The sequence below is a fragment of the Camelina sativa genome, chromosome 18 (genome assembly GCF_000633955.1).
Source record: "Camelina sativa cultivar DH55 chromosome 18, Cs, whole genome shotgun sequence".
Lineage (NCBI taxonomy): Eukaryota > Viridiplantae > Streptophyta > Magnoliopsida > Brassicales > Brassicaceae > Camelina > Camelina sativa.
The window spans coordinates 17,111,789-17,131,271 of record NC_025702.1 but is presented as its reverse complement, the minus strand read 5'-3'; the positions used below and the strand labels follow the sequence as shown (position 1 = coordinate 17,131,271).

Genomic DNA, 19,483 nt, shown 5'->3' with positions numbered 1-19,483 from the left:
CTGCCCTTGTGCATGAATTCTGAACTACCCCATACATGTAATAAATCATATAAATTTGTGTGTGTGTGTGTATACGACTATAATTTGTGTGTGTGTATACGACTATAACTGGAGTTATATAACTGGGGTTTTTGACACGGCCATAGAGTTTTGTCTTTTTCGTACAGTTTTGTCTTTTCTTTTCTAAAATCTTAAATTATTAAAAAAAAAATCTTAAATTATAGTACATTTATTGAAGTTTATTTAACTTTACTGGACCATCCTTATTTACTAGTAGGATTTTTATTTTTAGAATTCTAAGTAAAGGATATGACTTAATAGATTCATAACAGGTAGTTTTTTATTAAAGTGATATTTTCAATCAATATCTCAAGCTATAATATTATTATACTTAGCCTATGGAATCGACTGCAAACTTGAAATTTCCATAAATATGGTGGATTATTTGTAACTTCCATGACCATGACAAACCTAGGCACCTAGCTACATAATATTTGAGGTTAACTTTCACGCATGCAAAAAGTTGCAAATACTAGGTTGGTCCCCTTGGGAATAAATGACCAAATTGGAAAATGCGAAAATCCAATACATCAGATCCGACAATCGTCATTATCCTCTTCTTTCTCGGTAGCTCAGCTCACACAAGCTACCTATACTTGTGTCTTGTAGTATTGCAGACCTGTCGAGAAAAAACTTTAGATTGCAAGTAAGTAGTCCACAGGCAGTACAAGCCACAAGGCCCGTTTATAAATAATGGGCTAAAAATATTGAAATCATGAAGCTGCATTATTTTCTGTGTGTAGAGTGTGATTGAGATGGCAATTCCTGCCTGATAAGTTCACAAAGTACATCTGTTTCCCTTTGCCGCTACAATTTTTGAACTAAGTTGTACCACACTGACTGAACTTACTACCAAGATTACACATGTGTACTGATGGCTGCATCACATGAATACTTTATCAGCTCACTGAAGAAATTTCAGACTCAAATTTGTACAACGTACGTACTCTTCGAAATAGATCGAAACTGTTTCTAATACTATTTAAAAAAATATTGACTGCATTAAATTCTCGAAACAAATCATATCACTATTTTTTTTTTATTTTGTTAAAAACATTGAAGAATCATAACTCCTGATTCGAAGTCTCTCCTTTTCCTCCGGCTTAGGGTCGTGTGGGGGTCTCCTAAGACTGGTCATAGGATCATGAACCTCCCATTAAAGTCTATTGCTATCACTTCTTCCATATGAAAAGACTCGTAAGTTTTCACAATCCCACAACTACAAAAACCGCAACTAACACAACAATCCTACTCTCGGTAAAGCAAGTACACATTGTGAATTTTTTTTTTCTCTTCTCATTCAGTAAATGATGAACAAAGTACAAACAGGGAAAAACATTTTGCAGAGTAACGAATTTTCACTTTTTTATTGCCAATTTACCCACAAAAATTAAACACAGAACAGACAACAAAAGCATTATGATCCCCAAGAGCAAAATAAACTAAAAAAGACCAGTCAAATAGAGAAGAAGAAGAAGAAGAACGAACCAGAGATAGATCTGATGTAATAAAATAAAACCTCAACTTTCCAAGTTGAAGTAACAAAGATGGTTTCCTTTTTTAACAACCCATCACTGCGCAGTTATACACAAACACACCAACATTCTCTTTAACTCCAAGCACTTTCCAATCCAAGTTTCCATCTTTAGCTCCTGATTTTGGACACCAAGAATTCACCACAATGCCTTCCCCATGAGGACCTCGTTGCCCACAAAACACCAACAGTTGGTCCCCGCACGGTTTAAACGCCAACCCCCAACCGTTTGACGAGTCCACCATCTGTGGTAACCTTCCCATGACTTCCCACTTGTTCTTCTTCTTATCATACTTCTTCACCATACTCGTTAAGTACTCCAGCGTAAATAGCTCGTTCTCAACCACCACAACAAGAGGTGGAGCCTGTGCAGCTCGGTTTACATTCGGATACATTCCTTCTATCTTCCTCCATTTCCTTGTCTCCAGATCAAACTCCTCCCCACAAGTAACCGATACATTAGGGCTTGACATGCCTCCAAGCACATAGAACTTACCATCCATGAAAAATCCAGAGCAAAGTCTTCGAGGGAAATGCATATTGGGAAGCATCTCCCATCTCCCTGAAGAAGAATCATAAAGCTCAGCTGATGCTAATATATTCCCATTCAAATCTGTTCCACCAGCAACTATAGCGATCCCGCCGAGGCTTCCAGATGCAAACAAGCAGCGAGGACGATGCATACCTTCGCATTTGATCCAACACCGAGACCTCAAACTGTATTTCCAAATAGCAAACTGAAACAACTCTTTCCCGAAAACCAAAAGCTCGTCGTCTACAGCCAAAGACTCTTTATCAGCATGGTTGAAGCACTCGTCACAGGGCATTTTAGGTAACACCATCCATTTCTTTTTCATAGGAGAAAACATCAACCAACCTCTCCTCGGGTCACAAACCATGAAAACAAGATACTCCACAATCCCCAGCTCCTTCCTAAGGCCAAACAAATGTCCACCGTTGACCAACTTATTGTACTTCTTGCTTACACGAGACAAGGAAGGATAGTCTGATCTAGGAACCCGAGCAAGACAATTTAGAGCAACATCATCGATAAGACCAGGGAGAAGCAAGTCACTTGATCCCAACCTGAGGCTATGATCATCTCCTACCCTGGAATTCACAACTACAGAAGCAGAAGCAGAAGCAGAGACTTCTCTTCTCTTATTCGAATGTTCTTCAGCAGCCATTATTAAATGTTAAATACTCTATTTTTCAATACAAAGAATCCAAACCCAAAAACCCAAAAAAAAAAAAAAAGAAACCTATTTGAAATACAAACAACAGATTCTGTTCTAAGACTCTTCTTCTTCTTCTTCTCCAATCATAAAAAAAGAGTCTTTCTTAATTGGGCAACACTTGTCCCAGTATCCAGATAAAGATTTCGATTGCTGCTCCAAAACAATCTCCATCTCTTTATTACTACTACTACCACTTCGTCCATCAAAATCTTCAAACAATTAAAAACATTGTATACCTCAAAACCCAAACCATTGAGTTGCCCAATTTGGATTTAAATCTTGTAGCTCCGATGCAAAAAAAAAAAACCCAAATTTGGATCAATCTGTAGATTAGATATAACACAATGTCAGAATCTGCAAGAAGACCTTTAATCAAACCAAACGAAGAAAAATATCATAAAAAAATCGTATCTTTAATATAAAATCCGATCCAAATTGAAAAGTTTCTGAATAACAAGAGATCGTTTCCTCAAATCCAAAGCCAAAGTCAAAAGCAGATCCGAATCCGATAATTAAAAATAAAAATCTGAACTTTGTAAATGGGACTCAGATCCAAATACCAAGATCACACAGAGCAGAAGAGGATTAACAAATCATACAAATAAATAAAAATAAAAAAAGAGAGAAGACTAATTCATCTATAAGCTTACCCCCACACACACAAAAAAAAACCTCCAATGGTGGATTTAGATCTCTCGCGGTTGTCTCTCGGGTCAATCCCCAGAAAAAAAAAGTTATCACCCGTTGAATATTTCTCCGGCGACCAGCATGGAGTCAAAAGGTAGAGAGAGAAAGAGATAGAGATAGAGATAGAGAGAGAGTGGACAGAACAGCGAACAAGTAGAAGTAGAAGAAGGGGGGGGGGGGGGGGGGAGGGGTAGGGTTATACCAACAAGTGAAACTAAACAAGAGAGACAATAATAAGCTATTAATGTCTGTCTATTCCGAAAATAAAATTTTAATTTTAAACAAAAAGGCTTTTCTTTTAATTTTTTTTCATTCTAATCCTTAACTTCATAAATTTATCCGTTTTGAAATTTCTTTTGTTTACCATGTTTTTTGTTTGTTTTGGTTACCATGTTTAGTTTAATTAATTGATCCACTCAATCACTCATCAACGTATGCAACTTAAACTATATATATATATATATATATATATCTCCAAAAAAAGCAAAAAAATAAGATCTAGCATATGGACTTTTAGTTTGAAAAATTCATAACAAAAGATGATCGATTCCTTTGGGAATTTCTTAAGTAAGATAAAAAAACTTAGAAGAATATTCATACATGCATAAGACTTAGTTTACGATTATTTTAAGTTCATGAATCATGATTTTACTCTTGATACTATAAAATCTTAGAAGACAAAAACAATATAAGAAACGATATATTAGTTATTTGACTTTTTTATTCTTAATTTTTAAAATATAACGATATCTCTAAAAGTTTATACATATTTAATTTTAGATATGTATAAACTTAATATATACATGTAATATATGCATGTCCATGTATACATATCTAAATGATAATAATATACATGTTTTTCTCAATCAATGTAATCTACAATTTTTTGTCCAAAAAAAAATGTAATCTACAATTTTAGATAAGAAAATTATTAATTTTTATTGTTATTATTTTAACACATGTCAACATTTAAATATGCATATAATTTTTTGACACATGTTAAAAATTATAAAAATAAAAATTAATAATTTTTTTTATCTAAAAATTTAGTTTTAAATATTTAATCATGAACATAACTATGACATGTATTAAGTTATTGATTTGAGATATTAAGAGATATCAAAATAAGTCGGTAACATGATCATAATACATGTCAATTTATCGATATGAGATCACAAGACATGTAAAAAATATTTTATTTTTATTTTATACTTCCTCCATTTCATATTATAAGATTTTTTCTGTTTCATATTATAATATTATGAAATATTTTCAAATTTTTATGCAAACTATAAATTCGTTTAATATATTATGATTCTTTCTATTCTGTAGTATTTTAATAATGTATCATAATTTTTTAAAATTGACAGTTAATAGATTTTTTCTCAAAACATCCAATCAACCAAATATAAGAAATAATACATTATTAACTGTTTTTTAATTATTTTTTAAAATATAATGGTATCTCAATCAGATTACATTACATTGGAATACAACAGCATACACGCTGATTTCCATAAGGCACACACAAAATATTGTTATAGGGTGGTGTGCCTCCACAGCTCAAGAAGCAATCTTTTTTTGTTTGACATGGTCCTTTGAAATCACAGTCTTCTGACGAATCCATAATTCCTGATTCATCAATCATATACAATACAAGTTGTTTACTCATAATGATAATATATTGGTCTAGTTAATAACAAATTGAATATTGCAATATATCAGATGTATATATATATATATATATATGTTAAAAATCAAGAGAGGAAAGAGATCTCACGAGCGGATTGCACATTGTTAATAAAGAGAGAAACTATAACGAGAAGAGCTACAAATCTAATCTTCGACGACACCATTTTCCGATGACTTTTTGTTTTTGCTTAAAAATTATCTTTCGACCCAAAGCATGAATAAACTAAAAACAGATGGTTGCTTTTATAGATTGATCAATTATAATTGTTAGATTTCTGTGCATGCATACTATCATTTAAATTACATAAATAATAATGAAGTACATGATTATTATAATGTTATTTGGGATTTTGGGGGAAAATAATGAAGATGACTTCTCCTATGTAGAATATACATTATTTGTTACTGGTATTAGAGGGTGTATTCAAACTATAATATTGGAAAATTTAGTGGGATTTATAATATATTAGATTTTATGAGATTTAAGTAAGTTTTTAAAGTATTTTGGTGGATTTGTTTGTGATTTGATGAAATTTGGTGAGATTTTAAAAATACTTTTGGATGATTTGAAGAGATTCTCACACAAATACACTAAACTTGTTAAACACAAAAGTCACCCCTGTACGTAATAGTCAAAAACAATGCTTTATCTCTCCAAATATTGTAATCGATCTTAACAGTATAACACAAAGATTGAAATTGAAAAGTATACTTTTGAAAATGTCTTAAGTCTTAAAATTTCAATGCATCTATACTATTAAATGGAAAGCACACTAAATTATTAAAAAAAAAAAAACATAACATATATCCACGTTGCCTACATAATAAAAAAAAAGTTAAACTTTCCTAAAACAATGGTAACAAATATTAAAGAAATAAATGATTCACCTTTTTATAATTAGTTATAGATTTCGTATATATATTTTCATATGGATATAAATCATAAATAATTAATTTTGAATATATTAAGTTTTCCAAATATTTTTCTAAATTAAATATTAAACTAATGATTTTCTCCTTAAATTTAATTAGAACATACCGTCACTATAAAAAAAATAAAGCCAACAAAATTAAAAAATGAAATTTATAATATTATAATAAAAAAATTATTTCTATTAATAATTCCTTGAATTTATATAGTTATTAAAATTTTATCTAATAATATGAGATTTCCGCAATTAATAACATACCAAAAATGTAACTTATTATTTAACAAGATTTCCATAACAAATGAATCTAATTAATTTCGAATAGTATTTATGAAAATAACTTAACTTAAATTTAAATAGATGATTTATATTAAGAAATTTTGAAATAAAATCAGTAATTATTTACCAAATTTCTAAAATTTAGGGATTATTTCTAAAACTAACCTTATATATTTACTCTCATCGGTTTAATAGGAAAATCTAGACAATTAATTCAAAATCCAAATCTAATTATCCATATAGATTTAAACATATTGTATATGCATTAACTGAAAACTAAATAAGTTTTTAAAAGATGTTATATAGATTTTTTATTTTTAAATGTAAAGGTAAAAATGTTTACTATATAGAGCTTATAAATAGAGTAATCGACTTAACATTCACATATCATATACACCACTCTTGCACTATTTTTGTTTGTATCTCTTTGTTTCTGCAAAAAAAAAAAAAAAAAAAATGTCTCTGTATTAAGTTTATGATTTATGATTCTTATGATTTGTTAAATTTATAATTTTTTGTTGTGTATATAAGCATATACAAATCAAGATCTTTTTCGAAAGCATATATTTTTCTATCTAGAGATTGTATACAAGGGAGGATTGTGATATGAACGGGTGTTCATCTAATTGACATAGCATCTGCAAAACACGAAAAATTACATTTGATTTCTTAAAAAAAGTCCACATTTTTTTATACGAACCTAGTAAGTCACAAAATACTATATTAGTGTTTGTTTTCTTCAGTTTTTCTATAAATTTATTTAAGAAACCTCTGTAGAAAATTCTTATTAGATTAGAGTATGTAGTTGAGTTTTGCATTAACATTAATTAACTTTTGAAACCAGCAAGGGGTACATATACATAAACTATATCAGTGTATGTATTAAATTATTTATTTTCTTATTTTTCCAAATATATGATGTTAACAGTCTTTATTAAAATGACACTATAACTTGGGATGTATATGGAAAAGAAAACAAAAAACACACATGGCAGTAAAATTTTATAACATGAGCACCTTGAAATTTTTTTATAGTCTTTTAAGTCATGGTTACCTTGAATTTCTAACGAAATTTTCAAGGTAACGATGACTCATGGTATAAAAAATTCTAATCCAAATCTTAAAGTACTAATTAACACTCAAACACCCAAATATTCATAAATCAAAATGACAAAATTTTGGCTTAATGACGTTATACTATATAAATATGTTTACACAGACTAAATAAACAATTCTTACGATTTTTAATTGAACTAGCATTAGTTCAAAATAAAATAAAAATAAAAATACATAAAATATGTTCAGTAACAGTTAAAAATATTAAAAAAATATTATCTAATATAGGTGAAACATATATAAAATAGTAATAATAAAAAAGTCAATTAATTTTGTAATATTTTTATTAAAACATATGATATATAGATACACTATGAATTATATTTATGTTTATTTCATACGGGAGTTCGAGAATTTATGTATTTTTCTGGTCCCCTCCAGTTTTCAATTAGAAATTTGTCCCATATCCGGAATGTCACATATTGGGAATGCTTTCTGTTATGCAGCAAAAATTTGAGAACATGTGTAGGACGTAATGGAACATGACAAAATGAAAAGAGAGTTACAGCCATCCCTAAATAATTGTATATGTTTCAAACGGGTTTTCATCGCAGTTAACGGTTATATATCCAATTTGATAGTTCACAAATTTAATAGAATCTAACCAATCATTTATTTGATTTAGTTTGTTACCAGTCCAACCGTTATGTTGTTCCAAATTTTAAGATACTGGTGAAGTCAATATTATTTTAAATTTTCAAACATTAATAAACTAAACCAAATATCAAACTAAAATCTCAATTAGTGTAAGTCTGATTATATATACAAAATTAATTTTGTTTATAAACATAACCTCGCACGTGCGGGTCCGAACCTAGTTATACTTTAATCAAACTCAAACATAATCTAACAAAACACTATCCTACAATATATGTCACCAAACAAACAATCAGTCAATTCTTTATTTTTTCTTTTTAACTTAGATAATAAGATACATTTTTCATATGGGAACAAAACATTTTAAATTTTTTTTTATTCTTTTCATTTTAATTATAAGAAAATGAAAACATTATGTTAAATAAATTTCTTAATTAACGTCAGTTAATTTAAATTCATCTAAGATCTATTAGACCATCTACTGCGGTCGTTGCTCACCCATAATTCTAATATTAAAAATTAATAAAATAATATAAAAAAAAAGAGAGAAGGGGAGAAAACGGCTCTCAAAAGTCTTCGGAGTAAAATCGTTTCTCAATTTCTTTCTACACCTATCAGCTGCTTATTAGTTATACAATAAAATATATATATTTTTTTTGAGAAATGGTGAAGACTTCTCCTGTTGTAGATGCTCTTAATTTTCTTATCAAGAAATTAAATCAACATTACAAATTAAATAAAAATAATTATTTACAAAAATAATACTATGAACATATTCAAAAAAATGTATGTATAATCTTGTTACAATTTATTTTCATCATTAAATGATATAAGCACAAATGCATTATACATGCAATCACCATGTTTTTATGTTGGTAAAGGTAAACATGTAGTATATGCAGGTTCATGTATACATATCTATATGATATTAATATACATGTCGTCCTTCTCAGTTATGTAATCTACAAGTGCAAGTATAATGCATATGTGCTTATATCCAGAGCCGGCGCTGAACTTTTTAGGGCTACAAGCCCAAGCAAAAAAAACAAAAAAAAAAATTGCAGCTTGAAGAGGTCGAACCTGAACAGTGGTGCTAAAAACAATATTCCTAAACCACTGGCCTAAAGAAAACTTTTGTAAAAAACGGCCGAAATATTTGTTTTATTATTATCGGCCGCAAGCCAATGCTCGGCTTGCTTGGCCTCTTGGCCGGCTCTGCTTATATCTAAAAATTATAAATTATCTATGTAATTTTAAAAGCTAAACACAATATATAAATATCTTAAATTTTAACTGAACCACAACAACAACAAAACTATACATGTAGTGTGCAAAAATGTATACATGTTCGTATATGCATGTTCATGTATACATATCTAAATAATAATAATAATATATATATGTATTTCTAGATTACGTGTAATTTAGAAGTGCATTTTTAATCACATAAATACGATTAGTAAAGTATAGAAGATCATAAGAAATGAAATTATGAATAGATACGATTAGCCATCATACATAAATTTTAAATGATTTCATTAAGTATGGCAAAATATATTAAAAGTTAATTAGTAAAACAATATCTTAGTATTAGTAATTTACTACTAGTCAACTGGGTTGGGGGGGAGCTCATTTGATAATGAACTTAGAGACATTTTCCCACGTCAACAAAAAGAAAAAACAAAAGTCAAAATCAAAACCAAAATCGATTTAGTTTAAAACTTATAAACAATGCACAATAGCATACAGTTATCTAGTATTAAAGAAAAACAATAAGCCCAAGCGAGGTCAAACTTGTCTGGTTAAGTAGTAGATGCATGCATGCATCTATTCGTGAAGCTTGTACATTTCCTAAACGATCAAAAGCTTCCGAGTTTTTTTTTTAGTTAGGATCCGAAGTTTCAGAGATCCCATTAGCTTCTTCTTCTTTAACCATTAAGGCAGCATTGCGTTTGCACCAACAAAAATACTCAGGGACATGCCCATCTTCTCCAATTACCCATGGATGCTCGGACACATTCTTTAGTGTCATTCTCTGGCTTGGATCTGCAATTTGATAAAAGACATTGAGACCTTAATTCTTTAGTTTGCACAGTTTATCATACTGAACGAATGGAAATAACTCACCTTTGCAAAGGAGACTTTCAATCAAATCTCTGAGAAGAGGATTCAATCCATCCGGGATTATCAAAGGATTGTTAACAATCTGTAAGAGATAACAGGATTATAAACCATGGGAGGTTATAAGATCTTCAAACATATTTTATCCAAGAAAAGCATTGATCAGATGCAGAACCTACCTTGTCGTAGGTGTCCTGAAGAGTATCAGCAAGAAATGGGTATTGTCCCAATATCATACAATACAAAGTAACTCCCACTGCCCATGTATCCGCAGCTCTGCCACTATATGTTATACCTGACACTGATTTCCATCCAAGAAAAAAAAAAAAAGAGACTTTTGCTGATTCTCTATATAGACTAATGAGTTAGGACCAAGCTTAAAGAGATTAGAATGCAAGCTGACCTAAACAACATTCTGGAGCAGTGAAGACTGGAGTCCCTGGAGATCGACGCAGTTGATCATCATCATCCTGCAACAACAAATAATTGTTGGTAACACTGAAATAATGAAGAAGATAGATATAGGAATTAATGAAGATCAACGATTCAGTGATCTTTCTGTTACCTTGAATACTTGGCTGACACTGAAATCTCCTATCTTCACGGTACCACTACTAGTAACCAGCAAATTGTCGGGTTTAATGTCCCCGTGAATTACATCCTGTTTAGTCCCCATAGAAACAGTATCAAGACAGTATTAGGTGATGGAAACATGAAGCGAGGAGAAGCACGCTAAACAATGAAGATCCATACATGAGCATGAAGATACATCAGGCCAGTAACTATATCCCGCAAATACTTTTTAGCAGTTTTCTCTCCGAGGGCACCCGGCGGTCCAGAACCGTCATACACCCATTTTCCATCAACGTATTCGAGAACTAGGAGAAACCAGAAAGATAAACATTTATAAGATAAAAGGCTCTTTCCATGGCGAGTATAAATCTAAACAGTAGAAACGAGAAAGGAGGTTAAGTACCCATGTAAAAATGATCAGTTTCAGGGTCATCTATCACCTCAATGAGGTTAACGATGTTAGGATGCTCCAGAATTTTCATTATCATAACCTGAAGTGATGAGATAAACATAACTTCTTTAAAATGAACCAATAGAAATGCTGTTTGGAAATGCAAAAAACTCAGTATACCTCACGAAGAACATCACTCATAGCAGTCTCTGAAGGTGCAACCCTTAGCCTTAATAAATGTGATTTATGAAATGCCTGGAAATCCAAGTATTAAATCATAATATGTCAGAGAGCTATAAGCCATATAAGTGATCAATTAAACAAACTAACTTGTATAATTTGCATTATATTGAAGGACATAGTTCAAACGAATAACATCATAAACATCAGTTAAACAAAATGGAAAAGGTTTCACGAGGGTAATGAGGGAAAGAAACAAGGGCTTACTTTGATAGCATAATACTGGCCGTCTAAAGTGCTTCTATATAAAACCTGTTGAGAATAAAAAAAAAAAATAATGTTATGGAATCCAAAGCCCGGTATGCTTTTGGAGGATACACTAAAAGGATAGGATAGTATTGTGTAGACAACACTTACCACTTTACCATAGCTACCAGATCCAATTTTACATACACGAACATACTCATTGATTGTCTTGTCACCATTTTCATCCTAAATTATCAAACAGCAACTAAATTGGTAAAGACACACACCATGGGAATATTCTAAGAAGCAATAATAACACGAGAGATGATAGGCACCAGAAGAAGTCACTAACCTCTCCACGGATAAGTTCATTAGTTTCTCTCACTGGAATGTGCCTGCAGATTAATCCATTATCTAATCTATATTTCAAAATTTCCTCAGATCTTTTAGAGCGGCTCTTCTGCTCAACTTCTTCTTCATCTTCTTCTTCTTCTCCTCTCGCAGTGGTAGTTACATCATCACTATCACATGAGTATGTATCATCGTCGTAAGGCTTAGGCGATTGTTGTCGGGTTCTATTACCACCAGAAGAGCCAAAACATCCAAAGCAACCCATAGTACGGGCAAACAAAAAACTATCACGAAACATGATCTACTTTCTCCAAACAGAAAAAAAAAAAAAAATTGCTCCTCAAAGTATGAATGTGTGTATATGATGAAAGATAAAAAGTGTCTAAGGTAAACTGAAGAACCTGCACAAAAGATGGTGATATCAAAATTAATATCCTGAACAGAGCATCCGCTATAATCAAACATAAAAACCTCTGTAGAAATCGAAATCTTTAATCTTACCCCGGGATAAAAGGGGCTTCAAGCCCGAAGAACCTGACTATTCCAAAGGATGCCATTCAGCGAGATGAACAAAACAAGTTGAGATATCATAACCACTGCAATTGAAACGAGACATGTCTAAAGGCTGAAACCTTATAAATAAGTATGTATATTTTATCAAAAACTCCTTCTTTCTTCACGAGCAGCACAACTCGTTGAAAGCATAGCTTCAGTAAAGTCAAGATGAGCTATAGAGGTTTCTGAAAAAAAAAAAAAAAAAAAAAAGGGGTCAAATCCGCTGATAGCAACCACTAAAATTAAAAAAAACTTGTGGTGTGACAAGTCAAGAAACATCCGAGGGTTCATATTATGATTCTATCGTAAAGGTGTACACTTCTTTCAATCCAATTAGTCAAACTGAATCAACGAGACTACACACACAAACAAAAACAGAGTAAATCAAACAATGCAAACAACCAAATTGTAACACAAACTCAAGAAACCATAATAATCTCCCTAAATTTTGAAAAAAAATAATAAAAACCCTAATTTTGAAATTGGATGCAATGAAACTTTAATCAGAAGATATTTGGCAATCGGGCAAAAAAAAAAAAAAAAAACAGTAATCGAAGGTGAAAGCGAGAGAATCATACATCAAAAAGCTGATTCTGAATTCGATCGGAGCAGAGGAAAGAGCAATAAGATCGCAAGGAGAGGTCTCTCTCTCTCTTTCTCTATCAACGTCGTGCGTGAGATTACTACACACACACACCCAAAAAGAAAAAAAAGAGAGCTTCGAAGCCTTCGATCGAGATTTTCTCCCTTTCGTTTTTTTTTTTTTTTTGAGGGTTTATATATATTTTTTTTGGTCTAATCTCTTTTTTTATATATATATATATATTAAATCATTATTACCAGCTAATAAATGTGACAAAACAGCTAAAAAGCTAATTTTCATTGGTTTCTCTAACAATAATATTACAAAACTGCACAATAAAAATTTAACCTTTACAACGTACATTGAGATTAAAATATTACAAATTTCCTTAACCGAAAAATTAGAAAATTCATTACTTGAAAAAAAAAAAAAAAAAATTATTCGACATTGGACAAATGATCTACTACGGACAGTTCTACTCTACTTGCGTTGACAACAGTTATTAAATTTCGTAATATCTTTTTCTTTCCTTTTTTTTTTTTTTGTTATAAACTTATAATAGAGAAAATATCTGATGATGATGATGATGAATCGAAACAAAAGGTGTAAAAGAATTTGTCGCCACTCGCATGTCTCACAGCCTTACAAAGGTTTTGTCTTGTGAGTGTCCGTCCCAACGCAGTTAGTTCTAGTAGTGTTTTATTTATCTGAGACTTTCTCTCTCTCTCTCTCTTCACGCCGCCGCAATGACCGTCGGAGTTTTAGCTTTGCAAGGTTCTTTCAATGAGCACATCGCGGCTCTGCGGCGTCTCGGTGTCCAAAGCGTCGAGATTAGGAAGGCTGACCAGCTTCTCTCCGTTTCTTCTCTCATCATTCCTGGCGGCGAGAGCACCACCATGGCCAAACTTGCCGAGTACCATAACTTGGTCAGTTGGTCCTCCTCTCTCTCTTTCTCTTTGTAGAATCATAATTTTTTTATTGTTTTTTTTTTTTTCCTTTGCGATGACCCACTTGTAGAATTCTAGGAAAGGTTCCTTTTTTATGTGTGTTTGAAACGAATCTGAGGTTGTTTATTCACTAACTGTGCTTTTCTCCAGAATTTGTGTGTGAAGTTATTAGTTTCTCCAGAATTTTCATATTTAAAGAGATTAGTTTAGCCAATCGTCTCTTATTCCTGAATATTTCAGTTTGTATTGTCCAAAGAATTTGGCCTTTTAAGATTGAAAAGGTAGCAACTTTGGGATTAGGCTGAGTTCATCTATAAGTACATAAGTATTGTTTGTGGTTTCTCTGTCCCTGTTTATTGTTTTGTACCTGAAAACATTAAGCATTGTCGACCAAACCACTCTTTACTTTGATCATATGGTGAACATTTGCAAAGCTGTATCGAAGATGAGTGTGTAGTAGAACCATGATAGGAAGAGCTTCTGTTTACGTTCATTTTAATTAAACCCCTTGCTTAGCTTTGATTGTTTATACAGTTTTAGTGGTGAAGATGAAGAATAGTATAGAAGTCACTTCTTTGTTCTGATTTTCTTTCATTTGCTCTTTTGAAGTTCCCGGCTCTACGTGACTTTGTTAAGACGGGGAAACCTGTTTGGGGGACATGCGCGGGTCTTATATTCTTGGCAGATAGAGCTGTTGGTGAGTACTTTTTTTTTTTTTTCATCTTCCTGTCATTTGTGTTGCTGAACAATTAGAAACTTAAACAAGAAAATGTTTAAAAAATTTCAGGTCAGAAAGAGGGAGGTCAGGAATTAGTCGGTGGCCTTGATTGCACCGTGCATCGTAATTTCTTTGGCAGCCAGGTATAACTATGTCTTTTTACCAAGTTTCCAAGTTCATGTTCAGAGATGTCTGTATAGATATGTAAATCAATTTTTACTTGCTAAAGGTGAGAAAAGAGACTGCTTAAATGGGTATGAGCTTTGATGTAAGTTATATAGAAAACTTGGTCCTTTCATAAGAGTTCCATTGGAGTTAAAAGAATTCACTTCTAGCATCCAATAAGATCTTAACCATTGGAAAATCTTAGATTGTTCTTAACTTTGTTTCATTTGTGTAGATTCAAAGTTTTGAAGCTGATATATCAGTACCTCAACTGACATCTAAAGAAGGTGGACCAGAAACATACCGAGGAGTGTTCATACGTGCTCCTGCTGTTCTCGATGTTGGTCCTGATGTCGAAGTCCTGGCGGATTATCCTGTCCCATCAAACAAGGTCTTGTATTCAAGCTCTACCGTACAAATCCAAGAGGTTTGCTTAACTTTGCACCAATGCTCCTGAAATAAGATTACCTTTTTGTGGGCACATGAATGAATCCCTTCTTGTTGGTTTCATTTTTTATCAGGAAGATGCTCTTCCTGAAACAAAAGTCATTGTTGCTGTGAAGCAAGGAAACTTGTTAGCAACTGCTTTTCATCCCGAGTTAACTGCAGACACACGATGGTAATTAGTTTGTTCTTTTCCTGGTCTTTTGATTTCTCCAACGGTTCTGATCTATATGCCTTAGAGTTTACTCTTTCTGGTTTCATTTTCCAGGCACAGTTATTTCATTAAGATGACGAACGAGATTGAACAAGAAGCTTCTTCAACCAGTAGTAGCACTATTGTATCAGTTGGAGAAACAAGCACTGGTCCCGAGCAAGCTAAGCCTGATCTTCCTATATTTCAGTAACTGAACAGAGAGAAGACACTTCTCTTGAAATAAAAACTATAGAGAAGTGTCGGATTCTTCTTCTTTTAAAGATGTTTTTGAGAACAATTGCAAGCTAGTTTGCAATTTGTACACAAGAAAGTTTCACATGACTCTTTAATGGATTCATGTACTTGTTTCTTTCTTCATACAACTTTGCATACCGTTGAATCTCAAACAGATTTCCTGGTTCAGTTTGGTCTGTGCCTTGTGAATTTGTGGAAAAGGACGTTTGGCTAAGAATTGAGATTTAGAAAACTGAGATCTTTATAGACACTAGACAGAACAGAACACACTTTGTAAGTGTGGTTTTGTTCCTGGTTGAGAAGATAATTAATCCGGTTAATAATAAACCGGTCAGCTGACTTTGGCACGTTTGACTTTTCTTTCCTTTCTCGGTAAGGTGCAAATCTTGCAACAGTGGGCGGCTTTGGGCCAATGGAAGTCAAGAAAAGTTTCTTAAAATGCACACATTTACAGAGATGTTTTAGACATGAGGGCATCTTCTTCTTTTTAAGGTATCCTCACGTTTTCACTACTCGCTACCTTCCACAAAAAGGGATCAAGAAGAAACAATTTACAATTGGACTAAAAAGCCTCTAGAAAATAATTCAGATTTTTGTACATAGTAAAAAATTTACAAAATATTATTAGCTAATCACTATGAAACGGTGAAGAATTTTGGTTATAGATAATTTTTAAAATTTGATTTATATGTTTCTATTGGGAACAAATGAAGTAATTTTAAATATGTTTTGATAGGCATTAAGAAATGAGTAAAATAGAATGTGAACTGATGATATATGTACGTTTTTGTTTAGCTTAAACAATTTTAAAAAAGTCTTGATGTTGAAGCTTCATCAAGCTATGTTTTTGTAAAGAAATCAATGGAGACGACTTGAGATGAACTCAAAGAGTCGGCTTCTTTCTTAAGATGAAGCAAGGGATATTATCATATGAGGTTTTATTAAGTCAACTGACTTCTTTCTCCACTCTATATAATCCCTCTTCCTGCTACAACATTTCACCACACCAAAAACACAGAAACATTTTGAGAAACCAAAGAAGAAGAAGAACAAGCAAAAGCCAAAAAAAGAAGACTTGAACTTGAGAGATGGAGCGCAGACAGTCATATGTGCTTGTCGCGCTCGTCGCATTGCTTCTCTTGACCGATATTGTCATTGCAGTTGCAGAGAGCGATGGTGGCAAAGGCAACGGTAATAACGGCAAGGGGAACGAGGGACAAGTAGACAAGGGTAAAGGAGGAAATGATGGCAAAGACAAAGGTAACGGTAACGGTCCAAAGGACAAGGAGAAGAAAGATAAGGAAAAGGAGAAGAATGACAAGAAAGAGAAGGACAAAAAGGATAAGGAGGAAAAGGCAAAGAAAGATAAGGAAAGGAAGGACAAGGAGAAGAAANTATATGTTTCTATTGGGAACAAATGAAGTAATTTTAAATATGTTTTGATAGGCATTAAGAAATGAGTAAAATAGAATGTGAACTGATGATATATGTACGTTTTTGTTTAGCTTAAACAATTTTAAAAAAGTCTTGATGTTGAAGCTTCATCAAGCTATGTTTTTGTAAAGAAATCAATGGAGACGACTTGAGATGAACTCAAAGAGTCGGCTTCTTTCTTAAGATGAAGCAAGGGATATTATCATATGAGGTTTTATTAAGTCAACTGACTTCTTTCTCCACTCTATATAATCCCTCTTCCTGCTACAACATTTCACCACACCAAAAACACAGAAACATTTTGAGAAACCAAAGAAGAAGAAGAACAAGCAAAAGCCAAAAAAAGAAGACTTGAACTTGAGAGATGGAGCGCAGACAGTCATATGTGCTTGTCGCGCTCGTCGCATTGCTTCTCTTGACCGATATTGTCATTGCAGTTGCAGAGAGCGATGGTGGCAAAGGCAACGGTAATAACGGCAAGGGGAACGAGGGACAAGTAGACAAGGGTAAAGGAGGAAATGATGGCAAAGACAAAGGTAACGGTAACGGTCCAAAGGACAAGGAGAAGAAAGATAAGGAAAAGGAGAAGAATGACAAGAAAGAGAAGGACAAAAAGGATAAGGAGGAAAAGGCAAAGAAAGATAAGGAAAGGAAGGACAAGGAGAAGAAAGAAAAAGAGAGGAAAGAGAAGGAGAAGAAGGACAAGGAGCAGAGTGAAGCAGCTGCAAGATACAGGATGCTAACACCGATGCCTACAGGACAAGAGCAAGCTATGTGCGAGGCTCGGGGTGCATGTTATTATAAGACTCTTGTTTGCCCCGGTGAATGTCCCACGAGGAAGCCCAAGAAGAACAAGAACACCAAAGGTTGCTTCATTGACTGCACTAGCAAATGTGAAGCTACATGCAAATGTAAGTACATTCTATATTCAATTGGTCTCGTTTGTTTTAGATTCAGTTTGCTTCTCGCAAAGTAACATGTTATCGGGATTCTAATTAACAAGTATATAGATTTAAGTTGTGGATTGATTAATTATTTGTGGTACAAGGAATTGGTATGCTTCTAACACAAGTAACTTGGCTTAATTTATTTCTTACAGGGAGAAAAACAAACTGCAATGGCTACGGATCTCTCTGTTACGACCCTAGATTTGTTGGAGGAGATGGTGTGATGTTCTATTTCCACGGATCCAAAGGAGGAAACTTTGCGATCGTTTCAGACGACAAACTCCAGATCAACGCTCACTTCATAGGTACAAGACCCGTTGGAAGGACCAGAGACTACACATGGGTTCAAGCCCTAAATGTCATGTTCGGAAACCACAAGCTCGTGATCACAGCCAACAGAGTGTCTCAATGGGATGAAACATCTGACGCCTTTACCATCAGATACGATGGAGAACTCATCACACTCCCTGAAGACGAACAATCCGAATGGAGGGAAATTTCAGGACAAAAAAGAGAGATCGTTATTGAAAGAACCGACGAGAGGAACAGCGTAAGAGTACTAGTCTCTGGACTTGTTCAGATGGACATCNTTTATTAAGTCAACTGACTTCTTTCTCCACTCTATATAATCCCTCTTCCTGCTACAACATTTCACCACACCAAAAACACAGAAACATTTTGAGAAACCAAAGAAGAAGAAGAACAAGCAAAAGCCAAAAAAAGAAGACTTGAACTTGAGAGATGGAGCGCAGACAGTCATATGTGCTTGTCGCGCTCGTCGCATTGCTTCTCTTGACNCTCTGTTCTCGCCAACTTGCAGACTCTGCAGGTTCAAGCCTCAAGAAGAATCACTTTCTGCTGATATCTAATGAGAAGGAGAAAGATGGAAACTTCTCTGATTTTTAAATAAATTCGTATTTGTAACTGTTTTGTTTCTGGAAATATATTATTTGATATTCATAAAATGTAATGTAATAAGAGCCAAAAAAGATAACATTTGGCCCGTTTGTGATGTTTTTGAGGGTTTAAGAAATGTAAGACGTTTCTTGCGCCAGAAGCAAAACCCTTGAAAGTGTTTATGTTTATCCTTGTTCCGTTGTATTTTGTATACGTTTATCTAACAATTAAAATAAAAGTGTTTATGTGTGTGTATATTCATGTAAATGAATCTGACATTTAAGTTTCTTGGTTCCCGTTTTATTTGTAGGTTATTCACTTTGAAAGCGAGTATTTTTTTTTGGGGGGGGG

The 19,483-nt window shown here is 33.0% G+C and overlaps 5 protein-coding genes across 5 annotated transcripts; 3 read left to right on the top strand and 2 right to left on the bottom strand.

Moving 5' to 3' along the window:
• LOC104762164 (F-box/kelch-repeat protein At5g60570) lies at window positions 1,407-3,690 on the bottom strand. The gene is made up of 2 exons (XM_010485402.1): window positions 3,483-3,690; window positions 1,407-3,155 (listed from the first exon to the last, which is right to left on the bottom strand). The coding sequence occupies exon 2, from the start codon at window positions 2,779-2,781 to the stop codon at window positions 1,621-1,623; it is 1,161 nt and encodes a 386-aa protein (XP_010483704.1). The 5' UTR covers window positions 2,782-3,155; window positions 3,483-3,690; the 3' UTR covers window positions 1,407-1,620.
• LOC104762163 (serine/threonine-protein kinase GRIK2-like) lies at window positions 9,701-13,321 on the bottom strand. Its single transcript, XM_010485401.2, has 13 exons — window positions 13,128-13,321; window positions 12,496-12,734; window positions 11,996-12,395; window positions 11,815-11,889; window positions 11,665-11,709; window positions 11,398-11,472; window positions 11,230-11,317; window positions 11,007-11,131; window positions 10,819-10,914; window positions 10,657-10,723; window positions 10,433-10,554; window positions 10,260-10,338; window positions 9,701-10,178 (listed from the first exon to the last, which is right to left on the bottom strand). Exons 3-13 carry the CDS (start codon window positions 12,290-12,292, stop codon window positions 10,015-10,017), a joined length of 1,233 nt encoding a protein of 410 aa, XP_010483703.1. The 5' UTR covers window positions 12,293-12,395; window positions 12,496-12,734; window positions 13,128-13,321; the 3' UTR covers window positions 9,701-10,014.
• Window positions 13,760-15,977, top strand: LOC104762162 (probable pyridoxal 5'-phosphate synthase subunit PDX2). Its single transcript, XM_010485400.2, has 6 exons — window positions 13,760-14,058; window positions 14,689-14,776; window positions 14,867-14,940; window positions 15,198-15,389; window positions 15,484-15,581; window positions 15,675-15,977. The coding sequence occupies exons 1-6, from the start codon at window positions 13,879-13,881 to the stop codon at window positions 15,808-15,810; spliced, it is 768 nt and encodes a 255-aa protein (XP_010483702.1). The 5' UTR covers window positions 13,760-13,878; the 3' UTR covers window positions 15,811-15,977.
• On the top strand, window positions 16,833-17,275 carry LOC104763612 (high mobility group nucleosome-binding domain-containing protein 5-like). The gene has a single exon (XM_010486965.2). It carries the CDS (start codon window positions 16,943-16,945, stop codon window positions 17,273-17,275), a length of 333 nt encoding a protein of 110 aa, XP_010485267.1. The 5' UTR covers window positions 16,833-16,942.
• LOC104763611 lies at window positions 17,544-18,833 on the top strand. The gene is made up of 2 exons (XM_010486964.2): window positions 17,544-18,199; window positions 18,388-18,833. Exons 1-2 carry the CDS (start codon window positions 17,653-17,655, stop codon window positions 18,831-18,833), a joined length of 993 nt encoding a protein of 330 aa, XP_010485266.1. The 5' UTR covers window positions 17,544-17,652.